The 25102-nt window shown below is 36.2% G+C and overlaps 1 protein-coding gene across 6 annotated transcripts; it reads left to right on the top strand.

Annotated features, from left to right (window-relative positions):
* The first annotated feature begins 15283 nt into the window (after positions 1 to 15283).
* On the top strand, positions 15284 to 23224 carry LOC18436937 (thiamine diphosphate-binding fold (THDP-binding) superfamily protein). Of its 6 annotated transcripts, none has more exons than XM_088850744.1 (9): positions 15284 to 17602; positions 20634 to 20755; positions 20965 to 21147; positions 21610 to 21767; positions 21873 to 21972; positions 22108 to 22219; positions 22311 to 22450; positions 22567 to 22752; positions 22849 to 23224. In XM_088850744.1, the coding sequence occupies exons 2-9, from the start codon at positions 20660 to 20662 to the stop codon at positions 23014 to 23016; spliced, it is 1143 nt and encodes a 380-aa protein (XP_088706870.1). In that variant the 5' UTR covers positions 15284 to 17602; positions 20634 to 20659; the 3' UTR covers positions 23017 to 23224. The 6 variants fall into 6 exon arrangements, 5 of the variants coding, with proteins under 5 accessions (XP_088706870.1, XP_011624380.1, XP_020524476.1 ...); XR_016043595.1 differs by lacking the exon at positions 15284 to 17602 and adding an exon at positions 18356 to 18802 and having other exon boundaries at positions 20618 to 20755; positions 22139 to 22219; XM_011626078.3 differs by lacking the exon at positions 15284 to 17602 and adding an exon at positions 18356 to 18802 and having other exon boundaries at positions 20618 to 20755.
* Positions 23225 to 25102: the final 1878 nt, after the last annotated feature.

A 25102-nucleotide genomic window follows, 5' to 3' on the forward strand; every position in this document is an offset into this window, starting at 1 on the left:
AAAAATTCAAGGTAATTACTGACAACAACTCCAAGAGTAGCAGTGCATATGGTAAAATCTCCACCTTCTTTTAAATTTAAGAAAGGAAATGGAAGAAATAATTTTGGAAAGAAAGGAGATTTCAAAAAGCGAGATTTTAGAAATAAGAGAACAATGAGAGAGACTCGAACTTGCTTTATTTACAAGAAGGTGGGCCACATAACCAATAGCTGTCGGTTCAACAAATCTGGAGGGACCAACAAATAATTGGCACGTGTGGTTTTTGAGTCTATGCTGGCTAAACCCCAAGGGAGCCTTTTGGTGTCTTGACTCGAGGGCTATGGGCCATGTCACAAATACCAATAATGGTTTCCGTTTTTTTACTCCCATGGGGCCAAGACAGTAGCATATTTATATGGGAGGAAATCAGAAGACTTATGTACTTGAAGTTGGAGATTTTGAGCTGAAACTAAAGAGTGAGAGCACCTTAATCCTAAAGTAAGCACTTTATGCTCCTGATATGAGGAAGTGTTTGGTTTCGGTCCCTAAGATGTCTATGGCTGGATTCATAACCACTTTCATTGGGGAGAATGTGGTAGTCAAAAAGGGAAAGATGTGATCATGACTGAACGACTTATAGAAGGGCTATTTACTATTGAAATAAAAGAGAATATTGCTTATGTCTCGTCCCCTAATGAATTAGATGCTACCTTATGGCATATGAGGTTATGACACATTAATATCAAACGAATGGAAAGATTAAAAAGGGATGTGATTCTTCAAATTATAAAGGAGATTTATCGAAAGTGTACGAGTTTTGTGTGTAAGGAAAAGTAATAAGAAAAAATACCACCAGGGCAAAAAGAGCTACCACCAAAAGTGAAAAAAGATATTTTATCTCTTTTATAGATGATTGCTCGCGATATGGCCATATGTACCTTATTCATGCAAAATCAGAAGCCTTAGAAAAATTCAAAGAACATAAAGCCCAAGTAAAGAATCAAACCAACCTAAAAATTAAAGTCCTTAAAACCGATAGAGAGGGGGAATATTTATCTGACCTTTTCAAAGAATTGTGCATTGAAACTAAGATCATCCATCAGTACACCATGCTTTATACTCATGAACAGCATGCTGTAGCTGAGAGAAAGAATATGATCTTAGTGGAAATGGTAAGGAGTATGATGGGGCATGTAATCTCTCATTGGAGTTTTGGAGAGAAGTCGTATTAACGGCATGTTACATCTTGAACCGGACTCCTACAAAAGCTGCCCCACTTACTTCTCACTAATTTTTCACAGGTCGTACTCCCTCCCTTGAACACCTGATAGTTTGGGGTTGCTCAGCCCATGTCCTTATCCCACATCAAAATAGAACTAAATTGCAACCTAAAACTATCAAAACCATTTTCATTGGTTACCCAGATCATGGTAAGGGGTATCGATTCTACAACCTTGAAACATGTATGACTATTGAAAGTCGCGATGCTCACTTCTACGAGGAAGAGTTCCTTAAAGCTAGGGTGAGTAAAAAACAAGCGGACTTTTATGAAAAGGCCAAAAACAAGGATGTAGTTCAAGATCTTGAACTTGAAACTTTTAAACCAACCCAACCTGATCTTGAACTCCTTATAGAAAGTGAACCTTTACCTAACCAAGACGAAGTAACCGAATCAGTAGACCACCTTTTTACCTAGAATATTTTTTCTACCTTGAAGAACATTTTGATAAGGTTGGGGAAGATCCAGATTCAGAACCCAGAACTCACCATGAAGCCTTGACCTGTCCTGAAAAAGAATATTGGGTAGAAACCATGAAGATGAGTATGCTTCCATTAACCAAACGTATATATGGGAATTAGTACCTCTACCTCATAAACGTAAGGCCATTGGTTGTAAGTGGATTTTCAAGAAAAAGTTAAACTCTGAGGGGAATATAGAAAAGTACAAAGCTAGGTTGATTGCAAAGGGTTTCACCCAAAAATAAGGAATAGATTATGATGAAACTTTTTCCCCTGTTGCCAAATTTTCATCCATCTAAATCCTTATAGCTATAGCTGCCCATTTTGACTTTGAAGTTCATCAAATGGATGTCAAAACAACCTTTTTAAATGGAGATTTAGAAGAAGAAATATATATGACCCAACCTGAGGGATTTGATGAGAAAGGGAAAGAGAACCTAGTATGCAAACTTAATAAGTCCCTTTATGACCTGAAACAAGCATCGCGACAGCGGTATATAAAATTCCAAGATACCCTTACTCTTGTAGGGTTCTCTACAAATAATGAGGACTTTGCATATATCAAAAGGTCAATGGGAATGATGTGGTCTTCATATCGTTACATGTGAATGATATGCTAATTGTTAGTAGCTCAATTGCCCTAGTAGTAGAGACGAAAAATTTTCTTGCACAACACTTCGATATGAAGGATCTTGGAGAAGCTTCATATGTGTTGGGTATCAAGATAATAAGAAACATGAGAGAAAAGACTATCCAACTTTCCCAAGCAACCTATTATAAGAGGATACTGGAAAAGTTTGATATGAGTATGTGTAAGCCCATGTCTACCCCAATTGACAAAAAGACGAAGCTTAGTAATAAGATGTGTCATATCGAAGACATGGATTTAAGAGCCATGGAGAGAGTGTCATACAGAAGCGCAGTTGAGTCCCTTATGTATGCCATGATGGGAACAAGGCCTGACTTATCTTTTGTCATGAGTCTAGTGAGCATTAGAAAGCTGTAAAAAGAATTCTCAAATATTTAAAGGGGACCATGAACTATCCGCTCACTTATAAGGAGGGAACTGAACTAACACTAGAGGGATATTCAAATGCAAGATATCTCGTGGATCTAGATAATGTGAAGTCTACATCTGAGTATGTGTTACGCTTAGAGGGGATGCGGTTTCCTGGACGTCAAAGAAACAAGATATTGTAGCCTTGTCCACTATGAAATCCGAGTATATGGCATGCTGTCTAGCAACCAAGGAGACCGTGTGAATTAAGAAGTTTCTTAATCAATTGAATTTTCATACTGTACGTTGTGAGATAGTACGAATTTTCTACGACAGCACTGCGGCTATTTACGTCTCTAAGGAGCCTCGTTTTCACAAGAACTCTAAGCATATTAAGCCTTATTTTTATCACCTGAGAAATAAAGTGAGATTAAAAGAGATCGAGATCAGCTACGTATCTACAGATTTGATGATTGTAGACCCTCTTACTAAGGGAGTTGTCCCTAATGTTTTTGTAAAACATGTGAGAGAGATGGGGATGAGAGAAAGTGAGGAAGAGAGAATGTAAGGCTTTCAAAGGCCAAGTGGGAGATGTTGGGTTTTTGTGGCCTTTATAGGCCTTATAAGTGTGAATTGAAATACTTTTATTATAGTAAACTATAAACTCATAGGGAGTATGGTCCTCATACTCAGCGAATGATGTTTACTAATACCGGACTGTACTTATCAATCTATGCCAGTCGGTTGAAAACCCAAGGTACCTGGGCATAAAGAATTAACCGATGAGGTTTTTGGTTAGCCCTTGATGAGGTTGGTGCTTATGCCTAGATGAGTGAGCCGAATGACAATGTGACCCTTATGTGTGATAGTAGGCCTACTGAGACGGGAGCCAAAACCTCATCCATGTTCTATCACACGGCATGCATATCGATAGATCGTTTGAGAAAGCAAGTTATCCACATTTTGGGTGAAACGTATGCATGTGCGAGAAATACCCCCATGCGGCAAAGAGTTCTGGTCGTATCAGGTTGTGGTGACATTGACTCGTCTCGAGGGGAGGACCTGTAATCCACAAAATGGGATTACAACTCCTTTATTCATCGACCAGACTTTGGTGACCTGTTAATGAACCCATGTTTGGACTGTAAGTTATGAGAAACACTAAGTCGGTTCAATGAAGCTAGTGTGGTCTGTAGTCCATAATTGAATATAGAGTACCCCATATTTACAGATTGAATTCCTAAAACCATATGAATCATTTTCCCATCATATTAATTTAATTGTGTTTATTTTATTATTGAAATAATTTTAGTTTTATTATTTGAATTTTTATGAATCTCTCAATATTTTAATTATGACTTTTGGACTTATAGAAATACAGTTATTGATTTTACAAAGTTGTAAAAATTCAAATATATATTAATTCGTTTTATTTAATTTTAAAACTTTTTATAAAATTTCATGGGGGCCCAAAGTGCATATGGGCCCACCATGTAGCATGTGGGTGGGGACCCACATGTATCACATAGGGGTGGCACGCCGCACCCCTTTGGATTCCTTTGGTAGCTTTGTGTTCAAGTTATTTAAATATGGAAAGTGTATCTTATGACATATGGTCAATTTGTAATATAGTAAATATTGACCATATCTTATCTATTTAAGATAATAAATATTAACTTGATATTTCTTGATATATTCTTATGGAATATATGAGATGGATAATGCAATTTTCTGGAATGCAAGATATCTTTAATGGATTTAATTTATTTAAATATATTGATGGGAAAATAGTTTAAGGAAAGGAGGATAATGGTTCAAGCACTTTCCACAGTATTGATGGCCTATTTATGGAATGGATGACTCAAATCTCTCACCCCACAAGTCACCTTGATCAACGGTCTAGATTCAATCTCATGAAATAGGTAAACTATGGGAAACCCTAAAAAAACCTTAGACCTAAATTTCACTATAAATAGGGGTGCTCTCCCCCCAATCTCTACACACTTTTCTCTCTCTCCCATATCCCACTCTCTCTCCTAGAAGGGCACGCCCTACTCTCTCTCCTCCATATTTCTCTCTCTAACTTTCTCTCTCCAAAACCCTAGGTAGTACTCTCTCTACTCTCTAGATCTAAGAAGAAACTAATGGTTGGAAAAATTAGAGGGAAGCCTAAGTTAATTTTGGGGTTAAGATTTAGAGACCATTTGTGAGTGATCTTATTGCCAAAATTCTAAAGGGTGATTATTATTAAAAAAAAAAAATTGTATTTCCCCTATAAAATATCATATAGGCCTTTCTTTCATGTGTCACTCTAAGGTTCAAATAATCATGAAGTATTTTATTAAAAAAAAAATTTATAGTCAAATCTCCTTATTTACGATTTTCAATTAAGGAAAATTGTTTCATGCGGGCTGGACCGCATTTTTACAATATGCGGTCCCAAGATATAAAGCATCCATTTTAAAGATGGATGCAAATAGTTGGTCCAGCTAAAAACAATAGAAACTAACAGTCCAAATGTTTTCTTCATAAAATCATTTTTTTTTATTTCTTAAAATTTATTTATTTTTTATATTCATGATCTCCATGTTAGAGATTATATATTCTTAAAAATTGGACCCAAAAATCCATCTCAAAAATTGATTTTTAAGTGTCAAGTCATTTCTCCATGGACTCTCCTTCAATTAAATATAGAAAGAAGGCAATATTTAGATTTGAGATGATTCAAGTTTACACGAGGTGGAGACCCCTTTTTTAAATTTTATACGGTCCAAAACATGATAAGCTCTTAAAAGTTGACCAAATGCCTTCTCAAAGATGAATAATCGTCGTTTGGCGATTCAAATTGGGCCATGGCCAAATTTACAAAATTTGTATTATGGACATAGAAAACTCGTGAAAACCTTAGATAACAATTACAAAATATTGTTATTAACTCAACAGTATTTCACTCATAGCACATCACTGTCAAAAGTTCGCCAGAAGTCATGATTTTTTACAAATTGAATTAACTTCAAATACTGTGGGTGCGTGAGCCTCAATAATGCGCACCTAAAATAAAATATAAACAACAATTCAAGTAATTAAGATGTCCAAATTACCTATATGGATATTTTTGGGTTTTTTGTCATTTTATTTTTTGTTAATTATTTTTTTGATATTTTATTTTTACATAAGATGTTTAGAGATATACATACCCCTAAATTTTAGATAAATTAGATTTACAGCCAAATATCACAAGCAAAGTGGGAGCTCATTGTTTGATTTTAAGTTTTGTTTCATAAATCATATTGGTTTTAATTTTTGGTGGCATATGCGATTCTCCAAGGTGCACCAAAAGATTAAATTAAATGCAAAATTTAAAATGGCCAAATAATCCACAACCGAAAAGGGCGTAGTATCTTGGTTATTTTAAAATTTCAATTTATTTTTGTTTATGTTTTGATAGTGGGACTTGATAAAGTCAAGTGAAATGGATATACGGGGTTCTTAGTGGGTGATGTAGGGTCTTTTGAGGTTGAGGATTTTCTATATTTTGAAATTCTAAATCGGTCATTATTAGAAATAGGAACTTATCTCTTTATTTTTTCCTCATTTTATCTATTGTTGTATTTGAGAGAGAGAGATAATTTAAGTCCTAAGTATCTATTGTAGTTTTTAAATATCCACCGATCAACAATATCTATATTATTTTTTGAGCTACAAATTTCATAATTCATGGTAAAAATAAATTTTAGCTATCTTAAAGATTTCCCATGCTTAAAGTTTCAAGGCCCAGGCCTTACAGAAACTACATTTGTTACCTCATAAATTTAGATTTATAATGTCTGAAGTCATAGGGTAATTTGTAATTTTTTTTTTTTTTTTTTAAAAAAAAACTTCTCTTTTTTAACTTTATTTCTCCATTAACTTAATATTATTGAAATTTGGTTGAAAAATATGCACATAAACAGATGGAATAAATTAAAAAGGATTGTATACAATGAGACTGTTTACCTTTGATACAATGAGGTCACAATTACTTACCACCATCAATTGTGCAATCTGCTAACCTAGATGTACTACAAAATATGAGAAAATTTCTTTTGAAGTTTGAGTTTGATCAATGGAATAAATGCAACCATCTAACTTTACATTCAATAGTCAAGATTAATTATGACCACCTTGTATCAAAGATAAATGGTCTCATTGTATATTTTTCTAAATTTTAAAATCTTAACTTAACAAAAAAAAATCCATAAATTTTTTTACCGATAAATTCCTTTTAAAAAGTGTACAAATAAATAAAAGCAATATATTCTCCAAAAATAAGATATCGCAACAAGGAGAATGATCCTTTGCATTGAAAATACACAGTATTAAGATGTATAAGAGTTTTATACCCTTTCTTTTAAGAAGTACATTTTTCACCCACCTTCTCTATTTCTCCCTCTGCCTCTATGAACCGACACCTAAAAGAACAATCATATCACCCTCAAATCTTTAAGTTCTTCAATCCAATACCCAATCATCCCTCCTCTCCAAGGTGGGAATAAGCATATCTTTTTTAGGGTGCGGTTTGTATGGAGTCGAGGCTTTAAACAATCAAAATAAACTGCACCTTCAAATAGTATCGAGAAATGTGGTTGCAATACTGACAATCTTTGTGATAACCTTGAAACATATTTTCATCTCTAATTATAAAATTACAAGCTTAAATAATGTAGATTGAGTAGATCTATGAAAATATTGAAAATTGACTGTACAAAAATGTATTTGCATTATTTCCAAAACTTGAAATCCATTATTTTCTCGTGTTCATGCATCTTGAGATCGAGATGTTCAATTTGAGGATATTTGAGCATTAAAACAACTTCTTCCGATTAAATTTTAAAGCCTCACACTTTATATAAACTTTTTCTTTTTTTTATCAATCTAAATTCATTTCATGCCTTTCTGATTTTGTTGTTAGTTTCTTTTTATTTTTTTGCCTTTGTTCCTCTCTTTCATTTTTCTTCATTGAAGAAGCCCTTAGATCTCGATTGTCTTCTATTATTGGAGCGATGTGGGGTCATGCAGCTGATATTTAAGTCTAGTTTCTCTCTCTAAATCTATTTTTCCCTATTGAATTATTGGAGCGAATCACATATATATGGGGTCATGTTGTTATCAAGTCTGTTGAAGGGGAGTGTTAAAATAGACCAAATTAAATTATTTGGTCAAGTTGGTTATTGATAAGCTTTATAATATTTTTTTCTAACTCCAAGATTCATTTTGGTCAAGTTGATTATTGATAAGCTTCATAATATTTTCTTCTATCTCCAAGATTCATTGTGATTATATAGAGGCACGTATTTGTGTAATATTTTATCCAAATAGTGAAGATGTAGCTATTGGTGTAGCTATTGGGTTTGGATTGATGGGTAAAGCTTCGGCTTGAACCACATAAATCTTGTGTTATCTTTCTTTTCTCTCCATAATCTTGTCCTATCTCTCTTCTTTTCTTTACATTCAACATCTGTTATCTCTCCATAATCTTGTCTTATCTCTCTTCTTTTCTTTACATTCAATGTCTGTTTTCTCTCCATAATCTTGTCTTATCTCTCTACTTTTCTTTACATTTAATGTGTGGTATCAGAGCAAAAGAAAACCTCCGGCCCCAAGTGCCTCCGTCCCCAAGTGCTTTGTCGCCGCTCCGGCTCAAGTGTCCCCAAGTGCCCTCGGGCTCCAAGTGTTTTGCCGCGTAAAAGAAAACCTCCAGCCCCAAGTGTCGCACTTCAAGTGCCGTGTGCCGTGCTGCGCAAAAAAACCTCTCGCAAGAAAGCCTCCGGCCCCAGTGACGCACAAAAGACAACATCAACTCGAAACATCAACTTGACAGAGCTGAAAAAAACCTTCCAAGTTGGGCAAAAGAAAACCTCCGCACAAAAAAACCTTCAGCCCCAGTGCCGCATAAAAGAAAAACATCAAAGGGCGGACCAAGAAAAAGCTTCCAATTCCAATTTCACTTGGTCTCCATAAAGACCGGATTCGGCTAGGATGTCAACGATTGGTCTCCAAGAAGACCGGATTCGGCTAGGATGTCAAGGATTGGTCTCCAAGAAGACCGGATTCGGCTAGGATGTCAAGGATGTATTTTCTTTGAGATAAAAAGATGCCTTCCTTGGATCGGGTGACTTCTATTCCCAGATAATATTTAAGCGATCCAAGAATTATGACCTTGATGAACAAAAGTTTTTTTGTCAGCCGAGACATTACCTTTCATGAAAGGAATTCCCTTTTCTTTTGAAGAAGGTCCCCAATTCATCCACCATTCATCAACCTTCCACACCTTTGCCCATCATTGAGGACGTTGACACCTCCTCTTCTCCAGTTGTTCAAGCTGCTTTACCACCACCTCCAGCTGCTCCACCATCATCACCCCCCATCAATTCCACTTATTTGACACCACCCATTCCCACTCGTACATCCAATCGACCCCATCGACCACCTAGCTGGCTCTCCGACTACTCATGTTCTCCCGCCATCTCTTCTTCCAACACCCTGGACGGTCATTCTTCTTCGCTAGTTCCTCACACATGTACTTCCCACCCACTGTCAAATTTCATTTCTTACAATAAATTTTCTCCTACTCATAGAGCCTTTCTTGCCTCCGTTAGTACTAACCATGAACCCAGGACTTTCACATCTGCCATGAAAGATGCTCACTGGCGAAATGCTATGACAGCAGAAATACAGGCTTTAGAAGCTAATCATACATGGATAGTTGCTCCCTTACCACCCGATAAGCATGCCATTGGATGCTTCCGGCCCAAGTGCCGCACAAAAGAAAACATCCACGAAAACATCCACAACAAAAAAAAACCTTCCAGTTCCAATTTCTATTCACAAAAGAAAACATCCACGCGAAAGAGCCGACCAAAAAAACCTTCCAGTTCCAATTTCTATTCACAAAAGAAAACATCCACTCGAAAGTGCCAACCAAAAAAAACCTTTCAGTTCCAATTTCAATCTCTCTTCTTCTCTCTCTAAATCTTGTGTTATCTCTCTTCTTCTCTCTCTAAATCTTGTGTTATCTCTCTTCTCTCTCCATAATCTTATTTTATCTCTTTTCTTTTTACAGTCAATGTCTTTGCTCATGCTCTATCGAACTTTAACAAAGTCTTGTTTTTCTCTCTAAATCTATTCTCTCTATTGATATTTTGGGAAGAAAAGATCCTAAATCCCTAGAGTGGAGTTCTTCATCCTTTCACATTCTTTGGAAGCTTGGTTTTTTTAAGAGAGAGACTTTCTAACTGAATGAGTGAGGTAATATTTTTGGTGTAATTTTCTCCCCTGTTTCATCCTCTCCCGATCCCTCTCTTTTGATATAAAAGACATTTGTATGCAGAAGATGGGGTTTTTTTTTGGGATTTCTCTCTCTCTCTAGCTCAATAAGGAACCCTAAAAACCCATCAACTCTTGTTCCTTTGACTTCCCAAACCTATCAAAATCAATGCAGTTGTATAGTGAGATGGCCGAAGAAGCAGCTCGAAGCGGTCCGAATTTGACTGAACTGGCAGCACCACACTTCTCTTCACTTCGGTTTATGCTTAAAATCATAAGACTTCGGCCTATTCGGCCGAAACAAATTAAATTTGATAACATTGACAGGTATTGTCTTTATGATGACCTTTTATAAATGCTAACAAGAGGGGAAAGTTTCTCTTCACATGGAAGTTAGAGAAAGATATGGAAGGATTGAGAATGGATAGAGGGAGACATGAGGAGAGAAAACAATTAGGAAAATATGGAGGAAGAGAGAGTGAGTTATTTTTCTTCTAAAAAATCTATCTAAAGGGAGGTCCTTTCATTGTAAACAGATCAAATATTGAAATTGTGTATAATTGATTTTGTGAAAAGATCTTTTAAGGTGGATTCCTTTGAAGATCTTGAGAGATGATATATTCTCTCAACTTTTTTTTTTTATTTTATATTTCTATTTTCAAGGTTGTTATTTCACTCTACATCAGTTGGTATCAGAGCAAGTAAAATCCATCAATTACAATGTCGTTGAACCTTGCTCTTACAATTGATGATATATTGTCGTAAATCTTGGAACATGTGGGTCAGCAAATTCAAGAGAGATTGAATATAGCCTAGAAGCGTATCGGACGAGATATAAGTGAAACCAATCAAGGGATGCAATGGTTGGATCAAAAGTTGCAATGGTTAGAGGTCGTCATTCCTCAAGACGAGGGCACTCGCAACCTCGTGGACTTGGCGCCGAATTTCACTATAGAGACGAATCGACCTCCTCGACTGACCTGGGCTACTGATCAAGAACGTTAAGAACATATTTGCAAACAAGATTCACGTCCCATAGATCGTCTACAAAATTTCAATACTAAAGTCGATCTCCTGGAATTTCATAGTAATCTCCACATTGAGGATTTTATATATTGGTTAAGTGAGTTGAAAATTATTTTGAATTGAGTGAATTACCAGAGCTATGTAAAGTTAAACTTGTTGCAACCAAGCAGCCTGGTGGGAAGCAAGTTCAGCAATCATGCCTTCATAGTAGAAAGGAAAGGAAAAAATTACCGACTAGCAAAAGATAAAAAAAAATTAAAAAAAAAAATGTTTCTTTCACCAGCAAATATTTTTTCAAGAACTCCAAAATCTTGGACAAAATGATAAGAAAGTGGAAGGTTGTACTATAAAGTTTTATTGATTAGTTGCTTGAAATAACCTCTAAGAAACAGAAAGACAAAGGTTGCTTGATATATAAATAACCTTTAACCCACCATTAGGGATGATGTTTTTCTACATCAGCCATGGACTCTAAGTGAAGTTTTTCAAATTGCTTTACGATTAGAGACGAAATACCAATGGAGCATTGATAAACGATTTTATACTCCGAAAGTGGATTCATGTCAACCAAAATTTAATAAGAAAAAATGGATATTTCAAAGATCACTTGTTACCGATGCAATGAAATAAAACATCGTACATATGAATGTCCAAAAAAGAAAGCGGAGGTACACTTTACTAAGGAGGGGATGAAGCTCAATATGAAGATCAAGTTTCCGTAATAATCTTGCATGGTGATAAAGGGGATCCACTTTGAATCAAACTCTTGCATGGTGATAAAGGGGATCCACTTTGAATCAAACTCGAGCTTCTCCCAACTCCCTTTCTCTCTCTACCCGCCTCTCTCTCTCTACTTGCCTCTCTCTCTCTAATCGCCCCCTCGCTATCTCTCTCTAAACAACAAGGCAAGATGCACTGCTTCCACTTAGAGAATGTCAGAAAAGCAAGCAGTTTAGTGAGCTTCACCCCCAACTGGCTGGAAAACCCCACCCCCTCTGAAATTCTGGCCACTATGGCTGCTAGGAAAAGAGGTGGGTTCAAAATTGCAGCGCCTTCTTGCAACTTTCGGCCGAGAAGAAGTAATGGGTTCTTTCGATTGAAAGTTTTCCGGTCTCTGAAAGAGAAGATGTGGAGAGCTCTTTGTTGGGTCCAAAAAAAAAAGAAGAAGCTCAAGCCATTGAAAGACGAGCTCAAGCTTGCTCTAATCCTCATTCCACTGTCTAGAGAGAAAGAATGTCGAGAAAAGCAAATTGTTTTGTGAGCTTCACCCCCAACTTGCCGGAAACCCACCTCCTCTGAAACTCTTGCCATTATGGCCTCCTCCAGGAAAAGAGGTGGGTTCAAAATTCCGGCGAGTTTCTGCTACTTCCGGCTGAGAAGAAGTAACGGGTTGTTTCAATTGAGAGGCTTTGGATCTCTGAAGGAGAACGTGGGGAGAGCTCTCTGTTGGGTCCCAAAAAACAGAAAAAGCTCAAGCCATTTAAAGGCAAGTTCCAGCTTGCTCTAGTCTTGATTCTCGCCATTGATGGCTGCATTGAGTTCATAAATTCGAAGGCTTATTTAGAGACAGGTGATTCAGTTTTTGAGAGAAGTAGGTTAGTGAGACCGTGAATTCGTAATCTTTATCGTTAACTAACTGCCCAGCCGCTCCCACCACCAAGCTCGCATTCTTTGACAGGGGCAAAGGTTGCAAGTTGGGGGATAATAAAATATCGACCGACCAAAACAGCTACAAATGGATTTTTTTTTTTTAAAAAAATAAAAGATTTGGAGGAAAATTAAAAGAGAAAAGTCAAATATATAAAGATGATAACATATAGGATTATGATTTGCAGCTATTGTATAGATATACTAAAGCCATTAAACAATAATTTTATAGTATTATTAGTGTCATTACTTAATAATTTTTTGTATAGATATATTAAAGCCACTAAACACTAATTTTATAGTATTAGTCGTGTCATTACTTAATAATTTTTTTGTTGAAACTTTAACTAAATCCAGCAATAATACTTACTTTGTTCTCACATCACAAACATATCGTAGATGTTTTGCGAGCACAAAATAAAATAACAACAACAATACTAAACACAAGAACAAATTAGGGCATAGGATTATTTCTCAAAAAAACTAAAAAAAAGCTCTCAATATAGGATTGCAGCAAATTATAAAACAAAAAAATGCAAAGACCCAAATATGTAAAATAGTGGTCCATCCAAAATGCTATGTTGTATACACCAATAAAAATACAAAAAAAAAAAAAATTGATATTAATGAAACTTCATTATGCATAAAAAAAAAATGCTCAACAAAATATGAATCTCGCACTGAATAGCTACCTAAATCTTTAGTATTACTGAATCTCTCTCTTGCTCTTTACAAAGAAGCTATGGGTTGGAAAAAAAATAGATTTTTTATTAGGTTGCTCTTCTCCTAATTTTTCCTATTACTTTAAAATATACGATTGTTTTAATTGCTTTTTTCTTAGTAATATATTGCTTGTATTTTTTGTACATTTTTTTTAAGATAACTCATTTTTTTAAGTTACATAAATATTGGTAACTTGTTCTTGTTATTTTATCAATATTTATTTGATAAAGTCAAGAGTTATTAGGTGGAGTGAATATTTGTGATTTGAACATCTTGTAACGAGAGCAACAAATTTATATTGTTTGGATCAGCAAATTTTTCTATAAAAGTTTATATTGTTTGATACCCAAATGTATGTTAACAACAAGCAATTTGTGGCAAAGATAGAAATTTTTTTTGGAAATTTTTTTTGTGTATTTATCTCTTCTCCACTTACTAGATTTCATAGATTAAAATCTTTTTTACCACCTATTGTAGGATAAAAATATTAAATTATGCTTACTTATGTTTGCTTTTAATCACCCATCATGGTTGTTAAATTTATTAACCATTAGCATCATCGTTGCATTAACTCCAATGCATTCAGGTATTTATAATAATCGGATTGTCTCTTTGTGGCCCTCATTCATAAGCACTTCGTTGAAAAATGACTAATTTGTATACATGTATATGTTTTGTGATTCCCATTGGGATTTTTTTTAAGTCTTATAGAGTGATCAATCTTTTCCCATGGTGAGTACTAATCAAAACCTCAAGCATGAGGTAAAGATGAAAATAGTCACATCACTTTGTTGCAGCTGGTAGTACTCTAGCTATATTAGCTACTATTCTAGTGAGTTATGTGCATATATCATCTGCGTCAAAGCATAATTCAATTGGTACAAAGTACCATAAAACTATAATTAACTCCACTGAGGTGGACTGTCGAAACCATATTAGAATGAGTAAAAGAGTTTACTTTTCTTGAGGAATATTATTTTAGAGAGGAAATATCACTAATACAATGGGGGTTTCATTTGATGAACAACTTGTGATGTTCACGCACGTTCTAAACCATAACTTGAAGAACTGAAAAATTGGTCATGAGTTTGGTCACTCAAGAGAAACTGTCAGTCGACACTTTAACCGAGTGTTGAATGCAATCATAGGACTTCACATAAAATTCTTCAAACCCCCATACATTATCTCTCTAACACACACATGTATTATCTCTCTCTTTTGGTGGATGATGATGAACTTCTCTGTCAGTTTTTATATCTATGATAACATTAGTAAATCTTGTTAGAACAATGACATTTTTATTTCACGTTGTTATTCATTCTTTAAAATGGTGATGATTAAGATCAATACTTTGCACTCTTTATATCTTTGAAATGGTGATTATTAATACCTTTATTTCTCTCTCTATAAAATGGTGATCATGTTATTATTAGAAAATTTTGTTGGAATGGTGCGATGATGACTTTAATTCCGTATTTCAGTGGAATTTTGTGACAAGATGGAACTAAATGATAGTTTATAAGCTGGTAAAATGTTGGTAATGCATTTCCTATATTTCTTCCAAACATAGTCAAACAGTAACAACGTATTTCTTAGGTTGCATCTAAATAATACCCAAACAGTAACAATCAATTTGTTGTTATGTAGTAATGTATTACGCTAGTAATATATTTCACAGACGATATATTTCAAGTATCCAAACGACCCTTAAGGGATAAAAGCAAATAAAGCAGGAGAAGGGTACTAAACGGCCGTTTGGATGACTGGAAATATATTGTCTGTGAAATATATTACTGTCGTAATAGATTATATGCAAATGGATTTGTTACTGTTTGGGTAGTATTTAGATGCAATCTGAAAAATACATTGCTATTGTTTTGCTATATATGGAAGAAATATGAAAATGAATTACCAACATTTTACCACCACATGCCTATAAACTATCATTTCTTTCTTTTTCTGTTACAAAATTCCACTGAAATGCGGAATAAAAATCATCATTACACCAAAAGTTTGATAATTGCAATAGAAAATTTTAAAGCATTCTATCTACACCAAAATAACTAGTTAAAGAGAGAATGAACAAACTAGTTATTAGGGCAAAAGATGGAGGTACTTCGAAAATGAGGAAACTCATTATGCAAACCAATTATTAGGGCTCAAGAGAGGGGGCGGGCTTAGAGAGGGAAAGAGCACCTATGGCTCAAAGAGAGAGAAAGTTTTCACTGCCATCAAAACTAGAGAGTAGTGATTGAAAGGAGGGATCATCTTATGAAAACCAGTTATTAGAGCTCACGAAAGGAGGGCAGGTTTAGAGAGGGAGGGATCAAGCCTCAGAAAAGGAAGAAGACACATATGCAAACAAGTTATTATGGCTCGGGCGGGCACAGAGAAGAAGGGAGCACCTATGCAAATCAATTATTATTTCTCAAGAAAAGAGATATTAGGGCTCACAATGGCGAGATAAGTGTGGCTTTGGTAAATTCTGATGCTGAGAAAGAAAAAATGAGCGGTCGACATTTTTTTTGAGTGAGAGAGGGAAAATGGTGGGTTTGAAATTTTTTTGAGTGGAGATAGAGCAAAGACGTGTGAAAGATTTCTCAAAGATTACCCGTGAAAGCGCTTAATAGATTTTTCACTTCTCATTGGGGCGTAATCCGTTTCGTGATTTTTGAGAAATCTGGGTAATATTGATTAATTACTTTCCCTTTCCTTAGTACTAAATTGTACCAAGTATTAAATTCTACCCAAACAATAGAAATGTTAGTACTAAACTGTACGCAAATAGTAGAAATGTAATCTATTGTCATGTAATAAATTTCCAAGTACCCAAACAACCTCTAAGGATAAAAGCAAATAAGACACCAAAGAATAGAAATGTTAGTATTAAACTGTACCCAAACAATAGAAATGTAATCTATTGTCATGTAATAAATATCCAGGTACCTAAACGGTTTCTAAGAATAAAAGCAAATAAAACAGTGATCGGAGATGGGTGTGAAATTAAAAGTATTGGGGTAGAATGTCTATAAAATTTATTTTTGAGGTATTCATAATTTTTCGATGTTTATATAAGATTGCAAACCTACTCTACACCTCAGAAATCCATCGAAAAGGTTGTTTTAATATTAAAAACTTTTTAATTAATCATCTCAACATCAATATGTATGAATATACAAAAATAATTTGAGAAATTATCACAAATATATCTTAATTTTTGTTTATTTAGAAAAAAAAAAGTTATAAACCTCATCCACAACTTTCTTTTTTAAAAAAAAAAACAAAAATTGAATGATTTGTGACCAAAATAACCTTCACATGACTTAGAATATCATAATGAATACCTTATATTATACAATATTTAAAATATTATAATGAATACGCTAGTACTTAAAATACTATACCCCATTTTGTAATGACACCCCAACAACCGTGATTTGTTGGTGGAAACAAAAATGAAAAAAAAGACTTTAAGTATAAGAATGATAGAGGGAGTAAAACTTTTAAGAAAAACGGATATGAGAGACCATAGTAGTGAGAAGGAAAATGAAAAGAAAGTAGGCAGCAGAGAGAGAGGTAGGGAGTCGAGAGAGAAGACCTCGCAAATGTCAGGTTCAGGACTGGCATGGTGCGATGAATTGAGGAGCAATGGAAGTTTGTTGGCGGCATGCACGGTCTCGTCGCAGCTCCAGCACATAGCGGCCTCATCCGCGCAGCAGAGCACCGCCGCCTTCGCCTTCTCGCAAACATCACACTGAATCTTCATTTCCTTCCTATCAATCAATTCCGGCCAACTTCTCTCTGGAATTCTCACTTTCCGGCGAATTTCTAGCCGGAATCCACAGCCAAATCCTTGCTGGATGCTCACTTTTCTGCCAATTTCTGACTGAAAACCGCACTTTCTGATCAAATCATCACCAGAAGCCTACCTTTCTGGCCAAATGCTGGCCCGGATGCTTGCTTTGGGGCTAATCTTCGCTCACTTCTTCTCTGGACTATTTGACGGTTTTTGGGAGCTGCCAGATCTTGGCTTTCCGGCACCTTTTTGGTCGGAAATTGAATCTTCCTGGAACTTCTCCGATTTGGTCTTGAACCCGAGAAGCTGTAACTCTTGTCCAGCAACAAGGGGAAGATAAGGAAAAAACGACAAAGTGGAATAGACTCAGAGAGAGGGTAGAAAGTAGAGTGAGATATTCAGGATAAATCTCTTCTTCTTTTGCCTTGTTTTTCGATATAAACCGCACGATTCATACTCTGCCACGATTCAGACTCTGCTTCCCTCTCGACTTGGCCGATTATTTATCTTAATAATTTCAGACTTTGCTTCCTTTACTTGGCCGATTATTACAGTAATTTAAGTATTTTAATAATTTCACTGAAATGCGATTATTGTAAAGGTTATTTTGTTAGAAAAAAGCATCCGGCCGACAATAATGAAAATGATGGTTTTTTTTGATAGATGAAAATAAAAGTTAAGATTTTAGAAGTCATAAAAATAGTGCAACATGTTACTCATACCGTCTATTTGCAAGATTTTATTTAATTTTAATAATTTTTTAGATTCAAAATTTTATAATTAAAATAAAAATAAATTAGATTTAAAATTTTATAATTAAAAATAAATACAAATTTTCAGATATTATAAAAAAATATGTACACCTCATCGTAAAATTTGGAGGTATCCGTCTGTCTCTTCCACAAAACTAGGCTAACGTGGATCGATTGTAATCCAAATCCACGAAACACAGCTCTCTCTCTTCTCTCCTCTCCTCATCACGACCACATTTCACTCTTTCTCTCTCTAAACTCATCCTGCCTCTTGAACTTCGTCTTACGCCTGCCGTCTTCTCGCTCTAAATTTATTTACATGAGATATCCTCCCCCTCTCTCTCTCTACACCATCAAATATCCGATTGCACCTTCCTCTCTCTCCTCTCTGCTCCTGTCTCCATTCTCTCTCTAACTTTGGATTTTCCCATACTCACCATTGCACCTGTCCTTATTTTCTCTCACCAATTGTACCTGTCCTCATTCTCTCTCTAGAAACTAAAGCCATCTTTCTTCTCTCTCTAGATTCATCATCATCTTGATGACATCTGCTTGACAGACGGTGGAGTCTTGCGGTAAATCCTCCTCTTTCTCTCTCTAATTTCAACCATGGCTTCTCTCTTGTCAAGGTTCAGGGCAGCCCATCATCTCATCAGGAGGCTCTCTGAAAGGCGTGCAGTTCCTCTGAATCTAAACCAGAACCCCACCTCCAATCTCTTACCTCTCTCTTCATCTCCTGTCCCTGCAACTTTTAATGGAGTTTGGAATCAAAATTCTCATTCCATGTCCACTGAAACACAAGGTGGTCTCCAACATCCTGACATATGTACAGATCAGGTAGTATCTTATATCTTTTACCAAAGTCTTATAATATTCAAATAATTGCAAGCAATCCTTGTTTTTATTTTCTTCGCTTTTTGTGTTGTAGTTTCTTCTTTCGGTAATGTGTATTATAATCAGACAGTATTCAACTATTTTAGCTGATTGTCATGTTTTTCCCCCTTAATGGCTTATAGTTCTCTTTTTTTTTTTTGAGAAAATGGCTTATAATTCTCTGAGTTTTGTTCTCTGAATCACCAATTTGTGAAACTGTCTGATTCAATTTCATGGTTGATGTTGATGTGAGAATCTGTTTTCTTTGCATAGTTTTCTCGTGGATATGGAATCTATGGAAATAAGAAACACACAGTGTGCCGTTTACTTGTTTGGTCCAAATTAAATGAACCAGGGAGAAAGCTTCTGGTTCTCAAAATGGAGAGAAATATGAATGAAACAGACCAGCTTTTCCGGACTCGGCGTAGTGACTCGGCTCCGGCCTATAGCCGAGGGGCGTTTCAGGGCCAGCAGGGCCCCTGTTTAAAATGATTAAAAATGCATTTTTTTTAAAAGAATATTAATTAAATAACTTAGAAAGACGTTTTTAGATCATTAATATGGCTTTTATGATGATTTGGGATGTTTTTTCTCAACATGCTCCAATTTTTATTTTTCTTTTTTTATTTTATTTATGAATATCTCAAGGTATAAATCAAAATTTTCAATAATCCATCTTTTATGTATTTTTGGATCTTTATGGATTTTTAATGAACTCTACTGCTCCATTTACTTTTTCCTTCTTTTTAATGATTTTTTACATTTTTTTTCTATGTTTGAAACAATTTTTTGTGTTTTGCACTACTTGGTCGAGTCCACTTACTCGGTTCAGGCCAAGCCAGGGCAGAGTTCGTGGGTGTCTAGACGAGTTTGAAACATTGAAACAGACAAAACTGACTGTATTTGATTAAAAAAACAAATTGCTTTGCCCTTGATCCACATTCATAGATTTTGAGATATTGTGGAAACTGGAAGGGTTTCCAGGAATTGAATTTAAATGTTCCCTTGTCTAATGAGCGGTGGGGTTTCATGAGACCTATAATGGCCGTCAGAATCAAACAAAAGAAGGATGGAGGACGATTCAATTCATTTAGGGGCATAGATCTAGGCCTATATGTTTGGTCAATCACCAAATGGGCAGGGCCTCCGGGAGGTGGGGCTATGGACAAGGCTTTACATAATTATGTAACTTGTCTGTTCACAGCGGTAACTCAAACTATGATGCATCTGCCCATGGTCTATTAGTGGGTATTTTCAATCAATTAGTCCCGCTGATCCTCTCTATAATGCATAATCAACCCGCTGATCCTCTCTATAGTGCATAATCACTCGCAGCAGCAATCCTTTCTTGTTGAAGGAAATCTTAAGTGATGCTGACCCCAGCCCCCTTTGCCCCTTAGGGGGGTTAGGATATGCATGCTTGCGTGCCTGTGTGTGTTGTATGATGGAAATGTTCTTACATTAGTTGACTTGGGTGGCCAGGCTTTTATGAATTCATTTATCATCTATCCTGGTGGGATTAATTTTATTGGGCATCAACGCTTTTATTAAACGTCTCCTTTGAATGTCGCATTGAGTGCTTATGGTTCATTTAATACTTCATTCTTCTGAAATAGGTTTTGCATAGGCATGTGCACGCGTGTGTGTGTGGGAGCGGGGGGGGTGTGCGCGCGAGCACTTGCATGCATGTGTGTGTGTGTGATGTGGATTGGATTTCAGATTTTGGAACTTTTGATAGTTTGTCCATTCTTTGCTAGCATAACTGATTGCTTATGGCAGGTCTTGGATTTTCCAGGAGGACCAGTTCTTCTCACATCTGAAATGAGCTTCATATCGGAATCCGCAAGACAACGAACTAGTTGTTATAGGGTTCTGGATGATGATGGCCTGCCAGTAACTGATAAAAGTTTCCAAGAGGTACCCCCATTATTGATTATAAACTGATTTATATGAAATCAAGATGACACATGGATACCTGTTTTCTTTGAGAAGGATTTGGTTAATGTGTTTTCCGATTTAAACTTATCCCACTGAAGCATGAACTTCAATCATAGAAACTTGTAAATTGTTTCAGTTTTCAGTTCAGGATTGTGTAATTTAATTCTCTTTAGCTTTGGTTCCCTTAGGTTGGAAAGGAACTTGCTTTGAACATGTACAGTAATATGGTTACATTACAAATCATGGATACCATATTTTACGAAGCACAAAGGCAAGGCCGGATATCATTCTATCTTACTAGTATTGGAGAGGAAGCTATCAACATTGCGTCAGCAGCAGCATTAACAATCCATGATGTCATATTTCCTCAGGTATACCTGAAATAGGCAAAACAACATTTACTAGTTTCGGCTGTACTGATCTATATCCTCTATGCTATCAACTTTTAGTTCAACAAAACCATTCCCTTATGCATGTAGTTCACCTTATTTGAGTTGTGTGAGGATTGGTAACCAGAACAGGTTAGTATTTTTAAGAGTTTTCCGATACTTCCAGATTCATAGAACTCAAAATATAAAAGCAAAAAGATAAACATTACAAATTTTAATGATTTCATAATGAAATCTTGGTTAAAAGTCCCTTATGTGAAATGCAAAATTGTTTCTAATTTTTCCTGAACTTGAATAGATTTTTTGGGGTACTCTTTCCTAGTCATTACAAGTCTCATATCATGTTTCTAGCAATATCTGTCAAGTTTTTTCTGAAATACAAATTTTTTTGACTTTCTAAGCTCCCAAGTAATTGCTGAAAACTACTTTGTTACCACTATGCAGTACAGAGAACCAGGCATTCTTCTGTGGCGCGGCTTCACTCTGCAAGAGTTTGCAAACCAGTGCTTTGGGAACAAGGATGATTATGGGAAAGGGCGTCAGATGCCCATACACTATGGGTCTAGAAGCCTTAATTACTTCACCGTTTCGTCAACAATTGCGTAAGCTGCTAAAACACTTTACTCTCAGAACATAACCATCATTCCCTTGAGTTCTACAGATCCAGATGAAAATTGGGATAGTTTCTCATGGATTGTTTGTATTAGGACTCAAATTCCTAATGCCGTCGGTGCAGCATATTCTCTAAAGATGGATAATAAACAAGCTTGCACAGTCACCTACTTTGGTGATGGTGCCACTAGTGAGGTACATGCCTGTCCAAAAGTTAAAATGTATTTCACATATAAAGGAATTCTCAACTTTCTACTAATTATTCTCTATCCCCTCCCCCCCCCCCCCCCCTCTCTCTCTCTCTCTCTCACACACACACATATTTGCTAGGGAGATTTCCATGGTGCCTTAAATTTTGCAGCAGTGACAGAGGTCCCTGTTCTGTTTATATGTCGCAACAATGGGTGGGCAATCAGTACTCCAACTTCAGAACAGTTTCGAAGTAATGACCAATCTTGCAGTGACTATAACATTCCCTATAGATTTTATCATGTCATTCACGTTCTTCTCCTTTACATAATTGGATTTTACAGGTGATGGTGTTGTTGTTAAGGGTCCTGCTTATGGAATTCGAAGCATAAGGGTGGATGGGAACGATGCTCTTGCTGTATATCATGCTGTTAGTGTTGCACGTGAAATGGCCATCAAGGAATCTAGACCCATCTTAATTGAGGTGAAAGTTTTATCTGTAGAATGAAAGTTTTTTGTATACTTGAAATGAATGCAATTTTATCTAAATGGTAATAATGGCTATTCGTTCTTGCAAATTATTGTTTTCTGAACTTGTAGGCCCTTACATATAGAGTAAGCCATCATTCCACCTCAGATGATTCCACCAAGTATCGCCCGGTGGAAGAAATTGAGCATTGGAGGACAGTGCGGGATCCAACTTCCAGGTTTAGGAAGTGGCTTGATCGAAATGGCTGGTGGACCGACAAAGAGGAATCAGAACTCCGAAGTGAAGTGAGGAAGAAGGTGGGAGTCTCTCTCTCTCTCTCTCTCTCTCTCTCTCGCTCTCTCTCTCTCGCTCGCTCTTTCTCTCTCTCTCTCAATGCTTTGTCATCCTTGTAGGTGTTACATGCCATTCAAGCTGCAGAAAGACAGGAGAAGCCTTCAGTTGCAGACTTATTTACCGATGTTTATGATTCTCTTCCCAACCACCTTGTTGAGCAAGAAAAATATATCCGAGAAACTGTTGCAAAGCATCCAAAAGATTACCCCCTCGACGTGCCTCTTTAGATCATTGATATGGTTAGTTAGGAATAAAAAAATAAATCCATCATGTTGATAATGTATCAATTTTAATTGTACTGTATTCATCGGAGTGGTGGATAATCATTTGAAAAATTCAGATCCATCTCCTTTTGTCAATTGAGACTGTACAAGCAATAGTTTGTTATCAAGTTATTGTGTGACAAAAGGAATTCCAGCATGGTATTCTTTAGAAGAATTTGGTGTCAGATCTTCTATGGGTAACATTGCTGAAAGGGTTGGCTTGTCTCTTTACCTTCTTTAGTTTGAGGGAGCAACTGGGCTTTAGGATTTATCACCAGTGAGCCTTTGAAAATAGTATGCTGTATTGGACTGTTTATACATAAATGAAAGTCATTCACATGGTTGTCTTTCCTAACAAACAAAAAATAGAGAACATACAAGCATGAACATCCATGTTCTCTATTTTTTTGTTAAGAAAAACGACTATGTTCTATTTATGGGTGGAGGGGAGAACATAAAGCCTCGCTAGAAGGCCATACTTTGGTGATTTACTTTCTTGGACTGCCCCTTCACAGTGAAACATAAATTGGAGAGAGTGAGAGAGAAACGAAGGAACCGACTCAAATAATTTTAACCTCCCCAATGGTTGTGTTGAAGTTGCCTTCAAATTGTATTTTTCGGAACCCTAGACTCTTGGTTTCGTTTCATCTCTTGACAAGGTATGCGAGACAGATTGATGGATTTGATTCTATCAGAGAGCTTTTACAATGGGTGAGTATTTGGCTCTAGTGACGATGTCTTTGAAACCCTATAGTCTTCTATCACAGAATATTTTTTCAACATTTACAGTACTTAGCTTTAAAAACTTAGCCTGAGCAATTTCTACAGTTCCAGAGAATGGCCTGCCCCGCAAATATCATTGAGTTACCCTCTTCCCAGGCCAAGTGTTCAACCGAAGTGATCTCCAAGGACAGAGCCTGATAAACTTTGGTAAATTTGATCCATTCTTTGGTTAATAATTAGTAATGGACTCACTGATGGGAAATTAGTTGGAATGTTGTTTTGCAGACGATGCCGGCATTTCCTCCTCCAGCAAACGATATAGGAGATGGAGATGCTGCTTCTACACCTCAAATACTTTGCTAGAGGAGAGAGGATAGACCTTTTTCTGTTTGGAGAGAAAATCATAGACCCTATGATCACATTCTTTGTGGAAAAATAGGGTAATTGACTAGAGGAATTCATATAAGCTTGATATGGCCCAGCTCTGTCATTCTCTCAATGGATAGGAGAAGAGAGGCTCCTGAACTGGGCTTGTAAACAGAGTGTCTAGGTCGTGTTTGGGCCAATATGTGTGTTTGTGCACCCGTCCAGTCAACTCCAGGCCAATCCTGTTAGGTTCGGGTTGGACATGGATTGGGAACCGGACCCGATCTGTTGGGTCCCTAGGTGGGTCTAGGCCCAGACCAGGGTCAGGTTGACCCGTTATCACCCCTTATCTTTAGATAACCCCATATCTTATATCTTGAGCAGATCTATGACGTTCTTGCTTCATTTGTGGCAGAATTCATAGCTTTTGTATGCACAAAACTTGCTGCCAAAAATTATTTGTTGTGCCTACTTAAGTAATGGAGATGTTCTATGTCATATTCTCACCTTTAACTAACGTCCCATATTGCTATTCATCTGTTTAGGAAGCACCAAGTCCATCTATTTGAGAGCATTCCCATTTATCAATTGCAAAGATTGACAAGATGAAAGTCATCGATTACAAAAAAAAAAAATAGAACTTTGGGCGTTAGGCATAATTCCTTCCAAGAAGTAGCTTATCATGAATTTTCATTTGTTGTGCTCTAGCATCCTCATTGAAAAAATTGGTGGAGCTTGTTCTCCTCGTTTCACCATTGCGTGCTAATATGCACAATAAACTAATGGGTGCAGGTGCTGTTTGTATAGAGCCTAGGCTCTAAACAATCACTTTAGAGCCTACCTTCAAATAGTGTTGATAAATATGGTTTCAATACTGTAAATCTTTGTGATAGCCTTAAAATATATTTTCATATTTATTTATAAATTTTAAAGCTTCAAAAATAGTGTAGATCGATAGATC

Source organism: Amborella trichopoda, chromosome 11 (assembly GCF_054954075.1).
Source record: "Amborella trichopoda isolate Santa Cruz 75 chromosome 11, AtrichopodaSantaCruz75HAP2 v2.0, whole genome shotgun sequence".
Lineage (NCBI taxonomy): Eukaryota > Viridiplantae > Streptophyta > Magnoliopsida > Amborellales > Amborellaceae > Amborella > Amborella trichopoda.

Bases quoted from the DNA above. Each gene is read 5' to 3' on its own strand.
- LOC18436937 (XM_011626078.3), top strand. From the start codon at position 18,575: ATGGCTTCTCTCTTGTCAAGGTTCAGGGCAGCCCATCATCTCATCAGG. The intron at 21,148-21,609 runs GTATACCTGAAA...ACCACTATGCAG, and splicing joins ATGATGTCATATTTCCTCAG to TACAGAGAACCAGGCATTCT. The intron at 22,753-22,848 runs GTGGGAGTCTCT...TCATCCTTGTAG, and splicing joins GAAGTGAAGTGAGGAAGAAG to GTGTTACATGCCATTCAAGC.